The sequence below is a fragment of the Podarcis melisellensis genome (genome assembly GCF_964234715.1).
Source record: "Podarcis melisellensis genome assembly, chromosome: 10".
Lineage (NCBI taxonomy): Eukaryota > Metazoa > Chordata > Lepidosauria > Squamata > Lacertidae > Podarcis > Podarcis melisellensis.
Genome location: NC_138542.1, coordinates 48,370,761 through 48,389,688, shown reverse-complemented (window position 1 = coordinate 48,389,688; position 18,928 = coordinate 48,370,761). Strand labels below are relative to the sequence as shown.

General features: G+C 43.6%; 1 protein-coding gene across 1 annotated transcript in view; it reads left to right on the top strand.

Annotated features, from left to right (window-relative positions):
* Positions 1–215: 215 nt before the first annotated feature.
* CYTH4 (cytohesin 4) overlaps positions 216–18,928 on the top strand; it is a 39,048-nt gene continuing 20,335 nt past the window's right edge. The window contains exons 1-4 of the mRNA XM_081929113.1: positions 216–360; positions 12,306–12,388; positions 14,174–14,238; positions 16,800–16,866. Coding sequence (XP_081785239.1) covers positions 342–360; positions 12,306–12,388; positions 14,174–14,238; positions 16,800–16,866 — 234 coding nt within the window. The 5' untranslated portion in view covers positions 216–341. The remainder of the gene's footprint in view (positions 361–12,305; positions 12,389–14,173; positions 14,239–16,799; positions 16,867–18,928) is intronic.

Here is an 18,928-nt window from a genome sequence, read left to right as displayed (position 1 = left end):
TGCACATCTGCAGCTTAAGACCCTTTTCAGCAAGAACGGAACGGCTGCTCATGGCAGCAATACTGTGGCTTTTCTTTCAGGAAACAACCAAAGAGCCTTTGCACTCGTTTCTGAACCAGGACCACATGGCTTCCTCTGTCAATCTGAACGCACAAGGAGGAGGAACCAGAGAGAAAGAAAGGGGGCGGAGTCACAGATGAGTGCAGTCCTCCTGGGCTGCTCCCTACATTTTAGTTACTGTTCCTCTGTAGTCACTTTAATTCCGAAGAAGCACAAAGGGAAGAGAAACCCACACAGCTGTACCAGAGTTGGGAGGATTGTCTTCTCAGCCCGGCTTCAGAATGGATGCACGTCCCACCAGTAAGTCAACTCTTTAGAAAATGGGGGCCATGTCTTTATTCAACCTCCAAGTTATACATGCTGTGGGGATCCAGAAGGGTCTGCCTCATAGGATCATTGCCAGCCTAAACCAGTTATTGAAAAGAAATGAGACAACAGGGATCTCTTGGGCAAGATGTTGAGGTTTGCCAGTCTGGTCTGAAGGATTTATTTCTTTTACTTCCACCCTCCCAAAGCCACCTGTGACTGAAAGAGGTCTGGCTCATGTGTCCTTTCTGCATTTGATGCTTTACGGCTACGTGTGAATGGAGGGATACCAGGGCCAGCTGCAGCATTAGGGAGAAGGAGGTGGCTGCTTCAGGCAGTGGATGCTGGGAGGCTGGGAGTGGCAGCATGAGCATTGGACAACAGAGCTACCTGTGCCACACAGCCTGTCTGGTGTGCCCCTAAACTAGCTTGTGGAGGTGCAGTGGAGGTTGCTGCCCTGTGGCCAGTGTTGACTCAAGATTCAAGCACCACCAGTTTCCTTGGTTTCTGGATGTGGAATAGAAGGGGTATCCACCTTCTCCTATATCTCAGCATTCCAGTGTTGTTGGTCCACACCAATGTTATTGGGAGACAGCCAGATTTTACCCTGTACTTTTTTAAAAATGCCACCCAGAGGAAAGCTTTCATATTCTTTGAAGTGTGCTTACAAGTACACCTATTCTGGCTCAGATTGTGGATGAGCAGTTTGCTGACCAGTTTGCTGACCTTTCTGCATAACTTTCAGATTGGGTTAAGCAGATCCAGCACCTTGGGGATGAAGGGAAAGGATGTGTCCCAAATGACCTAGAGAAGTACGTCCAGTTAAGGGGAAAGATTGGAAGAAGGGGCGATCCAAACTGGGCAAGCAGAGGTACCCGCAGGATATTTCCTGGGGCAGAAGAAAAACACTGAAAGGGGTTGATCAGGTTAGTTTTTTCAGGAAAGGGTGTGTAGCTAATATTGCCTGTACATATTGCCTCAAATCTCAGATTCTACAATTGGTAAAAACTTATTTTCATTAAAAAACACACACACAACTAAAGTTGGGAATCTGGGTTTCATGATTTATCTGGGGAGGGGTGGGGACTGTTCCACTGCCCCCCAATTGTGGATCCCTATGTGTGAAAATGCTGTTCGTGTCAATGGTCTTTACATGGGAGTTTTGAGATCTCCATTGCATTCTCCATTGTATCCTCCATTACATCTGAGAAACAATAGGAGAATTTGGAACAGTCAAGTGTATAGGGCAGAAAGGGTTTGCTGAAGACTGGAAATGAAGGGTGGTATTCAAGTAAGGGTTACTCAGAGTAGACCCGTTGAAATAAATAAACATGGTTATGTTAGGTCCATTAATTTTAGTGTGCCTAATCTGAGTAAAACTTAGTTGGATACCATCTGAAGTAGGGGTTGTATTCAACTAGGAAGCCTCTGCCCATTTCAGTTTTCTCAGTTTCTCATTTTCCCAGACATAAATTCAGTTCTCCATTTTTGCAGCAATTTGCAAAAAAAAAGGAAAACAAATCCTCACAAAAATTCACCAGCAAGATTTCTCTTAAACACGTTTTATATGCAAGCATTTTCCTCTCATATAATGCATTTTGTATGTTGTTTTCACTAATTTATTCGTTGTCATCCACATGTTCCCCCAAAATGTGCATTTTTGCAAACCTTGTTTGGTTGGAGAACTGCCTTGCAAACTTCAGATAAGTGCGCATTCTGAAGGATAGCTGCATTATGGTTCACATGTTGTTTCAGAAAGTGCAGATTTGATAGATTCAGTTTTAAATGAATATTGAATCAAATGTCCTCTCAATCCCTACTCATCATAAACCTGTTGGATTGTATCTATTTATTTATTAAAAATTATACCCCTTGATTGAAAGAAAAAATCCTCAAAACAGTTTACTAAATAAGTTAGTCCAACTCAGGAGTAGACGTATTGAAAATAATAGACCTAAGTTTCTCATGTTCATTAATTTCAATGGATCTGTTCTGAGTAGAATTGGATCCAACCGAATGTGTTGGGCATCCTCTCTGCTTTGCTATTAATTTTTTTTACTTGAAAACTTCCTGCAATTGTGGCATGTAAGCTGAGGTGACACTCTGCTTCTCTCCCAGCTGTGGCAGCCCCACCAGTTGCCAGAGCCCAGAGAGGCAGAATGGGGCAGTGGTGAGGGTGAAGGAAGCCACTGGGCTGGTGGCATCCCACCTCAGTCGCCATGTCTTAACTCTCTCCAGGGGGCTCAGAGCCTCTCCATGGTGAACCCAACTCTTTCGGCATATGTCAGCTGTACCTTATCATTGTTTCAAAAACATGTAGATGTGCTTTTAGCTACCTTTTTATCCAGGTGATAAATTCTTAGAGCATGTCGTTATTTAGATTTTGTGACGTTAGTCTGTTTTTATTGACTGTTGATTTATTTTAAGTGGTATTTTTTTCTTGAAGACTATTAAGTTTTACGGGAGTGGCTTAGGCAATGAGGAATTTATCACTTAAGGTGAAACACAAACAAAAACTCTTGTGGGGTGTAGGCAAGGGAAATAAACCCATGTGGGTCTTCACACTGTGGCAGCTCTTAGACACTGAGGTGGCTGGTGCCCATTGGGCCTAGTAGGGCAGAAGGAAAGAGCCCATAATCTCGGCGGCCATTTTGGGTGCTCCTCTTGCTCCCACCCAAAAGAGTTTTTTCAGGGGCACATGAGATCTCATCCCCAAATAAACTCTTTTTCAGGGCAACAGTGAGGTGCAGGTCAAGTGACTCACACAGGACTGTGTCCCAGAATACAGTGGTACCTTGCAAGACGAATGCCTCGTAAGACGAAAAACTCGCAAGACGAAAGAGTTTTTCATTTTTTGAGTTGCTTCGCAAGACGAATTTCCCTATGGGCTTGCTTCGCAAGACGAAAATGTCTTGAAAGTTGATTTACTTTTGATTTTCAATGCATTCCTATGGGAATCCGTGCTTCGCAAGACGAAAAATTCGCAAGACGAAAAAACTCGCAGAATGAATTAATTTCGTCTTGCGAGGTAGCACTGTACACGTGTCTCAGTTTTGCACTGGGAAAAGTTGGGAGGTTTGGGAGCGAGAGTAGGTGGAGCCAAAGCCAATGACAGGCAGAGCCAACTAATTCTAGTTTTGTGCTCCATCCTTCCCCCTACTAAGGCAACACTGAGGCCTAAGGAGGAGAATGCTGACAGGAAGTACCATCCTTTGGACTAGCAGTTGGCATGAGGGCAGATCAAGGTTGGCGGGGCAGTGCCCCATTTGCCCTAATGGACTAGCCTCCACCTTTCAGAGTTTGGGAAAGGTGCTCTCTCAATATATAAAATTTATTTCTACAATTCATTACCCATCATTCTGTCAGGGATACATAAACATTTAGCTAGGCTTCTGTTTTGGATTCCCACCTCTTGGGTGTGGATCAGGCGGGTAGTTGACACGTGCCTTTATTATCACATATCACAAATAAATTGTATCCTAACAGGCTGGAATGTTGGAAGTGGAGAAAGTTCACCTAGACAGGACAATGGTCCATGACAAGGTCTTCAGGGCCTTCTGAAAAATGAGCAAGGAACATGTGCCTACTTTCCCATCTTCCCAACCATCCCAAAGCATCTATAGCTAACCACAGCTAGATGGATGGGGTGTGTGGAGATTTGTCTCCTTGTGGAAGTAGGTCAACTGTGATCCTTCCCCTCCCAAGGCCCCATGTTCTCTTTGGCGGTACACAGGGTAGTCATGGTGGCTTCCAAATGGGATGCTGTCTTAGGTCTGGGTAACAGGAAAGCTGCCACCCACCTCCCTCCAAATGTAACTAAGAAGACCCTTGGAAGCTCCATGTTAGAAGAGGAAATCAGGAACTGGCCAATTACTGGTTCCCAACTAAAAGAATGAGAAGCCAAGTCTTGTTTTTCAAGGATGATTAATCTTTGTGAGACTCCTCTGACTCCTTTTCTCTCCCCTGCCCTCTGGATTTTGTTATAAGAAATTTGATTTTAAAAAATTGTCACTTTATCCACTATCTGACCAAGATCTAGGTCCATAAGTTGCCTTCCAAAGTATCATCATTAAATGAAAAGGGATACATTAAACTTAGCTAGACTAATGTACCTTTAAACTTAGCTAGACTAATGTACCTGTGCCTTTCCACATGGTTCAACTTTCAATCTCTCTTTCAAAGGGAACTCTTGGAATTGCAGCTCTGTGAGGGGGAAAGAGGTCTCCTGGCAGCTCTCAGCATCCTTAGCAAGCAACAACCCCCAGGATTCTTTGGGGAAGAAGCTTAGAATGGTGGGCCCCTAGTCCATCTAGGTAAAGGTAAAGGGACCCCTGACCATTAGGTCCAGTCGTGGCCGACTCTGGGGTTGCGGCACTCATCTCGCTTTATTGGGTGAGGGAGCAGCTTCTGGGTCATGTGGCCGGCATGACTAAGCCGCTTCTGGTGAACCAGAGCAGCGCACGGAAATGCTGTTTACCTTCCTGCCAGAGCGGTACCTATTTATCTACTTGCACTGTGTGCTTTCGAACTGCTAGGTTGGCAGGAGCAGGGACTGAGCAACGGGAGCTCACCCCATCGCGGGGATTCGAACTGCCCACCTTCTGATCGGCAAGCCCTAGGCTCTGTGGTTTAACCCACAGCGCCACCTGCGTCCCTAGCACCACCCGAGTCCCTCTACACAACTATTAAAGGTGCAAGAAACCTGCCTACTTTCACATCTGCCCTCCCCCCACCTAATTGGGACACCCTGACTGGGGTAAGGTTAAAGCATATTGCATTGTTCCAGTGGTTGTGGTGATGGTTCATTATTTATGTGCCACTTAGTATCAAAACAGGCTTCTAATGAGTTTTTTAAAGCAGGAAAAAAAACCCGATCATGCAACATGGTTAGAACACATTGTAATTAATAATGCACCATAATTAAAATGCACCATAAAAGAATCCCATTAAGATGTAAACAACCGTAATTAAAATATTCAATAAAACAATTCCATTAAAATACAGTAATTAAATCAGGTGACTCAGAGCAGGAAATCAAGAGGATGTTTGTGTAAACAGTCGGTGTCCAGAGCCATTTAGAAAACTGCCAGCTACAGAAGTGCAGAGAGAGTGGAAAAGGAGGGGTTAGCAGTGCAGTCCTAGGCATGTCTACCCAGAGGTAAATTCCAGGGAATACAATGGGATTTACTGCAAGATACGTAAGTGTATTTAGGATTGCAGCTTTATTCATCCTCATTCATAACACTGAGATCAGAGTTTCTCAGTGAGATTGATTGCTAGTTGATTCAGGATAGATTAAAAAACAAAGGTAGTTCTTCATGCAACACCTAACTAATTTATGCAATTCATTGCCAGGAATTGTGGTGACTACTAGCTTCCAAGGCTTTAAAAGGGAGTTAGGTGACTTCATGAAGAATATGTATCTGAACAGTTGCTAACCATGGTGGTCAAATGGAAAATATGTGTTTATTTTCAACTGGGCAGGAAGACTGAGGTCTCAAGAGGGTGGGGAATTTTTATTAACTCATTTTAAATGGTCAAGTCACTCTTTCTCCACAAGGGTGGTGGGCCAGTTGAGATAATTTACCCCCAGGGCAGAAGATGTGCCAAAAGTGGAAGCAGATTTGCATAGAATGTGCATGTGCTAATATGTATATTTAGAATTTAGAACAAGTGCCGTGATTTAAATACAATACAATCTGATTGAATGACCTGTGTGTCAGCCTGCTCAGTCTGTTGTCCGGGTGCTAACTGTTGATGTGCAACTTCATGGCCCCTGTTCTTCATTCATAGGGCTCTTTGTCTCTAAACTGGACTTGGAAACCAGGTAGACCTTCAGATAGAAGTCTGCCCTCTACATGGTAGGGCACATGGCAAAACTATCCTCCCCTTCAGGTTGATGCACCTTGATGGTTTCATGAGTACCATTCTCAAGTTAAAAGTTAGCATGACTGTTGATACCATGGTTGGTCTGTGGAATATATGGAGATGACCAGGTATTCCACATAATTGCTCCTAAGATTCATCTCCTATTAAATAAACCCTTGGTGTATCATGGAATCATAGAGAAGAAGAAGAAGAGAAGAGTTTGGATTTGATATCCCGCCTTTCACTCCCTTTAAGGAGTCTCAAAGCGGCTAACATTCTCCTTTCCCTTCCTCCCCCACAACAAACACTCTGTGAGGTGAGTGGGGCTGAGAGACTTCACAGAAGTGTGACTGGCCCAAGGTCACCCAGCAGCTGCATGTGGAGGAGCGGAGACTACCTCTCTTAACCACTACACCACACTGGCTCCTTAAAGAGTTGGAAGGGACCACAAGAATTGTCTGGTCCAACCTCCTGCAATGAAGGAATCCTTTGCCCAAGATGGGGCTTGAAACCCTCACCCTGAGATGATGGGTCTCAGGCTCTACCAACTGAGCTACTGCAGAGCAATGGTACAAATATTGTGGGACTCCACTTCTGCTAAGTCCAAGCAAGCATGGTTTTTGGTCACTGTTGGAAGCAGGATGTTAAATCAGATGGACCCACAAGGATTCTCCTTTTGTTCTTGTATATGCCACACACCAGTGAGCCCCCACCATGATGCTGCTGAGAAATCCTTGGCTAGTGCCAACCTGGACTCCTACCCAGCACTGCTGCTGCTGCTTGAAGTGTCTCAGTCCACTTCCCCAGGGTTGATGGAAGGCACAGTTTAACCACAACTGAAGATCTATGGGGTTTCTACCCTGCTGTATAGGATTGCAGCCTCTGCATAGCAACCTTGAGCTGCTGTATTTGGAATCAATTTCCTTTGGAAGTTCACCAGTTCAAAGAATCCTGGAACGCCTTCATCCGCTGGAACAAGCCTCAGGCCTCCCAGGAGCAGCTTGGTTATCTTGATCTTTTAATTGCTATCTCTTGGGCTCTCATTTGAGAACTCTATTTAATTTGAATGTTTCCAGAGCTTCCTACAGCCTCTGGTTCTGGTCTCCTCAGATCAAAATGCCATCTGTGAAAAGCTTGGTGCTCTGGATATCTTCAGAAACATGCCACTTACCCTTACTGAGCAGACGGCTCTGCAGAACGCCTCTCAAAGAGGAATTTGCAGAAAGAATATCTCAGAAGTAGGAAGTTGAAAGTACCCATCCAGGCACGTTCTGTGTCCAAGGGCACTTTTGACAAAACACAAGGGAGATTTCGAAAGGTGGAAAAATACTCAGCCACAGCCAGCTTCTTAAATGTTTCTTCTCGCATTGGCTGTGGAAAATCCCACCAACTTGGGCACGTCAAGGTACTGATGCAATGTTCCATCTTCTATTTATTCACTTTTGACCATCTACACTGCTGCCTCTTTTTCCTGCTATCAGGTGCTTTAGTAGTCTGCTGGATCATTCTTGTCTGAAACCCTGGAGGGATGCCAGTTCGTGCAGACAACATTGAGCTAGGTGGACTTGGTATAAGGGAGCTTCCTATGCTCTTTACATTTCTATTTCACAGCTGGAATCCAGAGGCTGGTACAATTTGGCTTTGCCAGTTCCATGGATAGTTTCCATGGATAGAACAGGAGTGAGGAATCTGGGGTCAGGGATGATGGCAGTTCCAAGTTAAGTGCTTATAACAGTAATAGGAAACCTGTGGTCCTCTATATGTTTTTGGACTCCAACTCCCTTCAGCCCCAGCCAACATTGCCAGTTGTAAAGAATGATGGGAGTTGTAGTTTGACAACAACTGGAAGGCCGTAGTTCCCCACCTCTGTCCTAGAATAATGTTTGGGACAGCAATCCTATACCCGCTCACCACTGGATCTGAACCCCACTGAAGTAGGACTTACTTCTGAAGTCTTTTTGCAATTAACAAGACCTCGGCATCCATTTAATCTTTTGTTTTCATTTGGACTTATGCACATTTAACCTGGATTGTATGCTAGGAATGAATCCTCTGTTCCGTCTAGCAAGTGTGGGGGCTCTGTGCCATTGAAATCAGTGGGACTTTGAATCCTATGCTCTCTTTTTAAGAAGTAAGCCCCACTGAATATGTGGGACTAAAAGCTGAGCAAACAAAGATAGGATCAGGCTGTACAAAATATTTAGTGCAGGTGAGTTCCGGGATCTCTTTTCCTAGAAAAATAACACTGCGTAAGCCCCTCATATTATCCTCACAACAGCCCCGTGAGGTCCTTTCATCCAAAAGATAGTGACTAGCCCAAGGTCATGCAGGGAATTTCACACATAACTGGGGATTTAAACTCTCCCAAGTTCTAGTTTAATACTCTAACTCCTAACCTGGTACCCTTCACAATGCATGGCCCATGGTCAGGGATGATGGAAGCTGGATTCCTTCTGGAAGGCACCAGGTTGGAGAAAGATTGTTGGCTCTCATTATTCATCTTGCTCACCTGAGGATGAGCATCTAAATTTGCAGAAGTGCTGCATGCCTCCAGGTGATGCTTAACCACACAGAGCTGCTGTATCCTTCAAGGTCTCTATCAAGAACGTCTGATAGCTACATGCCTCCTTCCTGTCCATCCCAGCAGTGCAAAGGTGATGTGATGGCCTCACCCCCGGAGCACAACTGAAACTCAGCTTATGTTTATCACACTACAATGTGACCAATGGTGTTAGTTAAAGTGGAAACTGTGCACATAGTTGTGTGACTGGTCCCCAAATGCAGTCGAATGGTAATAACCAGGAATGTATGAGGGTGGAACCTTACTTGAGTGGGTCAAACCCACATACTAAGGGGCATGCATGACTAGGCTTCTTGTTCCTACCTCTACACCTCAAAATCTAGGTCATTGCTTCCCCTTTTCTGACCATATATTTAGCAATGGTATTGCATGTGCACTGTAGCATAGATAAAGAGTTTCCAGGACAAAATGGGTGGGACTTCCCTTTTTTGTCCAGACATGAGAAAATAAGATAAAAATAAAAGAATGGTTTACCACAGGCTAGTGGCTATGTTTGGAAAGAAAACACAGGACTCAGCTATACAGTTGCAAATGAAACATTTTAAGTGTGTTTTAAGTGCAATATACAACGTGACACTAAATGGAGGTGGCGAGCCTTATGGAAAATTCAATGTATTTTTAATTTTATTTTTTTAAAAAAAGCATTTTCAGAACGGTTTTTATATGTGTGTAGATTCCACCACAACATGTGAAAAGCATAAGGAGCCAAAGTCAGTCCATAAGGGCAGAAAAACCTCCAAAATGCAAGGCTGGGCATAAAGCTTTGTGAGAACCAACCAAAATGTCATGAAATTGAGGTGAACTTTCAGACTCTCCAGAATTCTTCAACAGGCAGGGTGTTACCTAAAACAGGAGAAGGAGGCTGGATGTTGTATCCATGAGGTCAGTTCCAATATGGGGTTTGCAAGCTGAATATGTCCCTGCCAGCTATTGCAGGTATCAGATTACACCTCTAGGATTGTGGAATAAAGAAGCAATGACTGTTCCCCACTTCCGAGAACAGCCCTGCATCTTAAACAAAATACCGGTTCCTGTTAGGAACAACATGTGAAGTATGTTTTCAATGTCATTAAAGCCGGTATAGCTTGAAAAATAAATTGAACAGAGGACTCCAATGTGGTTTAAAATGTATAATGATATTGGATGCCTCCAGACTTGCATTACCATACTTTGCAGAGGGATTCAAGAGGACACCAGGACATCAGGTTTTGCACAATTAAAGGGCTCTGTTGCCCTAGTGCAACAAATCCACTTTAAGACAGAAGTGGGCTTTTGGCTGTTTGAAAAATGACAGCATTGAAAAGCAAGGGATGAACAAAAGACGAATGGGAAGATACATACACAACCCACAATAACTCACATAACCACCCTGCAAACAAATTGGAATAAATGCTCATTAAAGACTAGAGACAATACTTTTGCCTAAGCTTTGTGCAAGCAAGTCAGGATAAAGGCTCAATAAATACAGGTAGGTAGCCGTGTTGGTCTGATGCAGTCTAAATAAATAAATTGTCCAGTAGCACCTTAGAGACCAAATATGTTTGTTCTGGGTATAAGCTTTCATGTGCATGCACATTTCTTCAGATACACTGAAACAGAAGTCACCAGACCCTTATGTATAGTGGGAGGGTGGGGTGGGTTTTTTCTCAGAAGGGTGGTGGGAGATGGGTGATTGACTCAACGGGCATGGTAAAACTGTTGACGACTGTTAACGACTGCAATTAGTCATACATGAAAAAGCAAGGGATAGTATGCAGATGACCAAAAATAGCTTTAGCATATGTAATGAGACAAGAATCCAATATCTCTTCTGTTTCAGTGTATCTGAAGAAGTGTGCATGCACGTGAAAGCTTATACCCAGAACAAACTTAGTTGGTCTCTAAGGTGCTACTGGACTATTTATTTATTTATTTATGCTCAATAAATAAGTTGCCTGGAGGAGTCCTTTTATAATTTTTTTTTTTGCTATCATCATCTAAAGAAGTTAGCATTTGCTGCAGTTTAACAGTTACCCCCAAATCTGTCATCTGAAAAGAGGGGTACCTCAGTCTGTCTAATGGTGCAGCTATTCCTGATTCCCACAAGGAAAATAAATATTGTGATTTCTGAAAACTGTTGAATTCAAAGTCCAGCCTGGATACCCAGTTCCATTTTTACAAACGCTGCAGCCTTCAGAGAAAGAGAATCTTGATGCTGCTGACATTTATTTTCAGCTACTGCAACAGCTTCCCATTTATTGTCAGAATCTTGCTGAGTGCTCTGAGTAATCTTTATTTAACTATGGAGCTGCTGGCCCCCAGACTGCTACTTCTGCTTCTTTTTGGTCTGTAGTGAATCATTCTGTGGTTTTCTCATCTCTGACATCACCCACCCAGTTTCCTAAGAATAAAAGAGGAACTACATACAACCTAGAGTAACATCTACGTGTAGCCACTGGTTGATAAATAGCAAGGCCTCCTCTGCCCCTTTAAAAACCACCAGACACCTTAGCTGCTGCCACCGCTCCTTAAAATGGGAGTCAGGGTATGCATGCCCAGTCAAGGGGCATTTCCACCAAAGATCTAATGTAAATGTTAGGATCTGGAATGCTTTTGCACTGGGTGTGAATTTGTAATTGTTTGTTAATTATATTTCAACAAAATATTTATCTGATTTGGATTCTTCCCACTCCAGGCTTTGGAGGGAAATTATGGATTTGGTAATATTTTGGGAGCGATACTTCTGGGAGTTTGGAGAGAGGGACATAGGGAGAATTTTAGGGCAACAACCCCTATGTGTGTTTCCAGTCTTTGGGGCTTGTATTTGCCTCATAAAAGCATAACATGGGCCCTGCTAGATCAAACCAAAGACCCAACTAGTCCAGCATGCAGTTTTCTCAATTACCAACCAAGATACCTGTGGGGTGTCTACAAGCCGGACACGAGCACCATACATTCTTCCCACTTGTGTTCCCCAGCAACCACCTCTGATACTGGTAGGGATATTTCCATCATGGTTTGTAGCTATTGTTTACCTGATACTCCATGGATTGGTCTAATCCCCCTTTTAAAGCTATCCAAGTTCATGACCATCGCACTATCTTGTGTAGCAAACTCCATAGTTTAAGAACGCAGGGCACTTTCAAGTACCCAAAATGCTTTTAAGCTCAGCTGACTTTAAGGAACAGTTTGTGGGAACAACACCTGAAGGACCAGCTCTGGGAAAAGGTAGGTGGTCTAGATGTCCATATCAGACGAGGAGTGGTGAGACCTGGGTTGAAATCCCCACTAAGCCGTGAAGCTCACTCAATGGTTTTGGGTCGATTGCTGATCCTACCCCAAAGAGAAGTTATGGGGACAAAATGGGTTTGTGTGTTTCCAAGGAGAACCTTGTATGCTGAGTTGTTCAAAAATGTGCAGGTCAAAAAATGGCCATGTTCTTTTCTGGATCATATCCTTGACATTCAGAGCAATCTTGGGTGGGAGTAAAAATAGATCATTTTTCTTTCAGGCACATCAGATTTAAATGAAACCGAGGAAGCTGAGCTACAGACCATCAAAAAGCACAAGGAAGAGCTGCTGGCAGACATCCAGGTGGGCACCACCCCAAGGGCACTAAGGCCAAGTCTTTCTCAACCTGGTTTTAGACTACAACTCCCATCAGCCCCAGCCTGCATGGTGAATGGAATGGGATGATATGAACTGTAGTCCAACATCGTCTTCAGGCTGGCAGTGGCTGTAGCATTGCCAGAATTATGACTATCGTTGGGAAGGGTCCAAACACAAGAAGCTCCCTTATTCTATGACAGACCACATTTGGTCCGTGTAGCTCATTATTGTTGATGCTGCTTGGTAGTGACCCTCTAGCATTTTAGACAAGAGTCTTTTCCAACCGTACCTGAAGATGCTGGAGATTGAATCTAGGACCTTTTGCATGTAAAGCATGGGCTCTGCCACTGAGCTATGGCCAGGGCAGGCCCACCCATGAGGCCAGGTGAAGCAACCACCTCAGGCGGCAGGATCCACGGGGGCAGAAGATCCCAATGTAGATCTTTCTGTTAGGTTTCTGTTTATGCCGCTGTGCAGTTTTTGGAGTCACAAGACTCTGCTGACATTCCAGACTGTTGGAAGTCTCACGGGAGACAAAGACGGATGTTGATGTTACTGGTTTCCTGTTTTTTTGTTCCAGTTGCTCACTGACTCTCACAGAGAGCAGATGCATATTCTTTCCTGTCCTGCATAGTTAGAAATAAACATAGCGATGTAGCACATATTTTCAGCTCCTTCTGCTGTTTGTATACTCTGCGTAATGAGGGAACATGCCTGAAGCCTCATTAAAGGGTTAGGTCATTAATCACTTTCGGAGGAGAGCCATTACAGCTCGGCCGTATGCAACCGAACCTCCAACACTTTCTTCCCTCTTTGTTCCTTCACTCACCCCTTCTTCTCTGGCCAGAGTGGGGGCAGCATTTGTTGGTTTCCTTCAGGTGCCAAAATGTCTTGGGCTGACCCTAGCTAAGGCCCTTCCCCCAAGGCCAAGGCCACACCTTTCCTCCCAAAACAGACATTCATCATAATCATGGATGCAGCCCCAGGGAAAGAGTCCCAGCCTTGTTGCTAGAAGACTTGTGACCAACCATCTCTATTTAGTCTCTGGCTTGCAATGTACTGTATCTTAATTTTTTTAAATTGATTTGCTACCAAATCAATTATATTTTTGATTTGCTTTATATTTTTTATTGATTCACTACCAAAAAAAGGGGGGGCAAGCATAACAAAAAGGAAGAAAATGAAGAATTAAAAAATAAAATAAAATAAGCCATAGCCTGGAAGGACAAAACCCCATAGACTCAATGCTACTCCAAAGGGATAAAAAAATAGTTTAACCGCCAGTCATTTCCTTACAGGGAGCTCTGGGAATTGTAGCTCTGTGAAGGGAATAGGGGGTCTTCGAACAACTGTCAGCACCCACAACAAACTCTAGTCTAGCTCCCAGAATCATGTGGTCTCAATCTCCTTCTGCAGATGTTATTCATCTGTAAAATGGGAATAATCACAGCAATTTCCCCCTAATGACTGCCTCAAGGATAAAGATTGTACAGCAGTTACTAGGGCTGAATCCACAGCAAACAATTTCTGGGGAAACTACTAAATGTTTTGACCACTTGATGGACAGCTGACTTTAAAAACAAACCAGCGGTATGGGTTCCCTTCAGATGACTGGAACAAGCCCCAAGTCTATTTTAGTAACCAAGTGTAACTGGTCTTTACTTCCTTTTCACACGTCAGACTTCTGCAGTGAATAACTATTCTGTGTGCTGTTCTTTCTTCTCTCACCCCACCCCTCCCCTCATTCTCTCTCTTTTCTCTCATTTATAGAGGCTAAAAGATGAGATTGCAGAAGTGTTTGAAGAGATAGATCGTTTCCAGCAAACACAAACAAGGTGAGGAGCCAGGGATGCTCCACAAGGAGGAGGGATGGGAAACTTCCGGCTCTCTAGATATGTAGGACTCCAGTTCCCATAAGCCTTAGATAGCATGATCAATGATCAAGGTTGATGGGAGTGGTGGTCACGACCAAGTTGAGTGTTTATAGCTTTATGGGGGACCCTATATTTCCTGGTTAGCTGATAACTAACCCATGTTGTCTGAATACCTGGTGTATGATGCTCTCTCTTTGTGTTCTTCTGAAAGAAAACCTAATCTGCTCTACAAATTTCTCTATATTTGAAAAAATAAAAATGATGGGCTCATGTGTTGCACATGATAAAGAAAGGAACCGAGTTAAACATTACTTACCGTAACCATGGCATATTCATTTCACCAACATTCCCAGTGATGATCTGTGAACCATGTTTATTTCCCAGTATCTCCCAATAAACAGATTTTCTTTAATTTTCAAAACAAGATACCTAACCTCTAAGTCCCCTACATTTGACTCCCACTGTATTTTGGGCTATGAGCCTGAACTGCTTTGAACTGTGTATCACTCTGAAAAAGCATTTCATATAATCTTTACTCCATTACATCATAAACAGCAAATATCAACGGTAGTATCTTTAGCAGCTGATCAGCTAGGTTTCCTCTGAATCTGTTATCAGCACCATATGTCTCTGAGTCTAAGAATGTGCTATAAGTGTAGTTGTGGCACTGCCAGAAAAATTCCCAACTGAAAACAAAGCAAAAATGGGTCGCGTTTAAGAAAATAAACAAAAAGCATGAGACTAAAGAATAAATCTATCCCGTGCGAATAAATCTATCCCATGTTTTAAACATATACTATTATGAAAGTTGGCATAGAAGAATGTGTACAGTATATACAAAAATATAGATGATTTACACTGAAAATGTCTAACCAGGTTCAGGAACACCCAAGATGCCACCACAAGAATTCTGAAAAAGGAGTGCAAAGGCATTAAAATGAATCTATATATCCCTAATATTCATAGCAAATTCTTGGAAAGCCTGATGTGAGATAACTATGCTGTCTTGCATGGGGCAAACAATAAAAGAGATATACATGCCAGTCTTCAGAACAATGTTCTTCAACACTGGGTCCCCAGATGTTGTTGTACTACACCTCACATCATCAGTCCAAGTGGCTGAAGGTTATGGGAACTGTAGTCCAACAACATCTGGGAACCCAGGGTTGAAGAACACTTTAGAGCAGAACGTGGTTAGCAGACCCTTGCAATGTTAGCTACTGCTCATTTACATCCAAGTCAATGAGGTTGAAATGCCATGACTCCAAGTCTCAGTAAAGTGCGAGGGCTTGAGTGGATGGACTCTTGAATGGCCCATCTTAAGGGAAATACATTGTAGTGGTTAAGAGCGGTAGTCTCATAATCTGGGGAACCGGGTTCGCGTCTCCGCTCCTCCACATGCAGCTGCTGGGTGACCTTGGGCCAGTCACGCTTCTTTGAAGTCTCTCAGCCCCACTCAGAGTGTTTGTTGTGGGGGAGGAAGGGAAAGGAGAATGTTAGCCGCTTTGAGACTCCTTAAAGGGAGTGAAAGGCGGGATATCAAATCCAAACTCCTCCTCCTCCTCCTCCTCCTCCTCCTCCTCCTCCTCCTCCTCCTCCTCTTCTTCTTCTTCTTCTTCAAGACATCTGAAGGGATGTTTTTAGTGTGTGGTGTTGTATTGTGCTTTTACTATTTTACTATTTTTTGCTGGGAGCTGTCAAGACTGGCTGGGGCAACTCAGGTGGAATCTACACACATATAAAAAAGTTCTGAAAATGCTTTTTTAAAAAGCACTTAAAAAAAATAATACATTGAATTTTCCATAAGAAAATTTCACCATCTAGTGTCACATTGTATATTGCACTTAAAACACACTTAAAACATTTGCAGCTTACAGTGGAGTCCCAGTAAGATGGGTGGCACATAAATAACAATAGTTGTTGTTGTTAGGTGAATGGGGAAGCTGTCCATTCAAAGGAATGGCCCATTCAAATGTGCATTTTAATATGTTGGCCCTGCTGAAAAGCTACACATTGTAACATTGGTGGGGGTAGCCAATGCTGTCATGTGTATTAATTATTGTTCAAAATGGGCCAAAGTACATGTCACATGTGAAAACATGTAACAGTAACTGATGGTCTCCCCCACTCCACACCTTTGGATGAAAAGCTGTTGTAGGAGGAAAGAACTGGGAACAGAGAAACAGTGGAGGGTGCCTAACCCTTTCCCTATGGGTGGTTCCCTTAATTCAAGTTGCTGCTTCCCAGAGCATACACACAAATGCCCACCACGCTACCATAACCCATGATGTAGGATCCCATGATCTGGCTCAGGCTGGAGGAAGGTGAGCCATAAATGGGTTCAGTGCCAAAACAAACTGGCAAAATGGTGGAGCATCTCCTGACCGAGCCAGAATTGAGGAGAGATTTGGATTATTTTGCTGGGAAGCCAGCAAGCAGCCAGGAGGAAAAGTCTAAAAGTCATAGGCTGCTCGTCTTCAATCTGTTCCATATTTAATCAGATCTCATCTTGGTTTTTGCAGCAAGCTGGTCCAGAGGGATAAAGAAATGTGCGTTGGACGGAAGAAATTTAACATGGACCCTACTAAGGTCAGGTCAGGTCTATGTGTATTTGTACTGTATAAGTGGAGATGGACTATTACATGTAAAATTCAAGATCTGGAGTTTTCGTTTGAAAAGAAGCAAGTTTCTAGTCCCTAAGGTTGTAAAGCTTTTGTTTTTAAAGAACAGAGTAGGCACAGGCCTGCAGAAGACTCATCAGTGCAGCTCCTAAATCCTATTCAGATGTCCTCTCATGTGACTTTACAATCACCTGGAAGGAAGGTGGGGCCATCGCATCCTCAATTCCTACTGCCTATAAGCATTTTGCGGGGAGGGAGTCACATTTGTTGTATGCACCTATGATGCTGCTGTGATCTGGATAGACAGTATCCAGGTCCATGTGTGGAGACACAACAGTGCCCTTAGTTCAGTGGAGGCAGCCCCACCCTTCACCGCCATGTGATTCTTAATCACATAAGCAAATGTCCAAGTGCTTGGAGAACTTTTTGGATATATATTCAGTTAAGCCTAACTTCTCCAAAGACGGTCAGCAGTTAAGCTAAAAGATATATGACATTTCAGAAATTGATAATGAAGGCAACACAGATAGTTATCAATAGGAGACGACACCAACAGAGAAGGCATCTCACAATCATGGCTCTTAGATGGTGTGGCTACTTGGAGTCTGTCACAATCTTGACAGCAGAAAAGGTGGAGTCCAAGAACAAAGGAAGTCCCTTTCACTGAGTCAGACCATTGCTCCAGCTAGCTCCATGTCGTCTACACATTGTGGCCTGCTTAATGCCAGCTCAGTCCACAATAAAACAACTCTCATCCACAATTTGATGGTGGGTGAGGTGGCTGATCCAGTGTAAATCTCAGACACCTGGACTGGTGATCTGGGAGGTGGGGTGACCTTGCCCAGCTTTTCCCACTTTGGTATTCAGTGCAGCACCAGTCAAGGTTGGTTGGAGTGTGGCAATGATCCATTGAAACCCCATAATTCTCCCCAGGAGGCAGGCTTGCTGTTGGTGTTGGGAAGCAGAGACGGAACAGACTGTCACTATATTCAAGCGGGATTTGATCACACATCAGATTGGGTAGCTAAACTCGATTTGGAGCTCTTGTGCGATAAATCCACTTCCAAAATAATCAAAATGTCATTTGTGATAAGGAAAGTGACAGGAAAACGCACAGGGACAAATGGCATTTGTTTGATGCAACGTGGTCTCTGACCTCCCCGCAAACCAATCAGAATGAATGCTCAATAGAGATGCAAACAGGAAATGCAGAATGAAGAGGGACAATTAGGAAGGACTGAAAAATCAGCAACAAGAGGCATAACAGAACTATTGTAAGAATTCTTCTTCACCAGGAATATATGACCCCCATCCTCAATTCTTCTCTCTGTAATTGAATGAAAATGTTCTAAGGACGCCCAGGGCACTATCACCTCCCTTATAGCAACAGCCAAAAATGGAGAGGCTGTGTAGCATAGTGGTTAGAGTGCCAGACCAGGAAGACCAGGGCTCAAATCCTCACTTGGCCATTAAGCTCCCTGGTGATCTTGGGCCTTTCACTACCTCACAGGGTTGTTGTGAGGATTAATGAGGAGATGTAGAGCCATGTATACCACCTTGAGCTCTTTTGAGAAAAAGGTGAGCTAGAAATGCATCCTAAATAAATAAATAAATGTCACCTTAAAAAGAAGATGGGAACATTAAAAAGAGACCTGGAGTGTCTCCCTCCTCTGGGTGGTTCATGCAGCATCTACTTTAGAGAGAAAACAAAAAAAACCAATAAAAGTATTTGCAGCCCTCTTAACCGGGAGATCTTTCAGCTCTTGGTCTTGCGCCGTCATTCTACAACAAACCCACCTTTAGCCCAGCAAGAGAGAGACCTGCAAGGAAAGTTGATGATGCCCAAGCCCAGAACTCACCCTGGCTGGACTGAAGAGAATTGAAGTTGTGTCTGCTCTTATCTCTTCTTTCTTTGGCCTAATTACATCTGTGCAGTCTATCAGCCCGAACCCAGTCTTCACTGCACTTCCTGCCAAATCGTTTCTTTCAAAATACTCCCAACTTAATTACTCCCCTCTTACTGTCAGTGC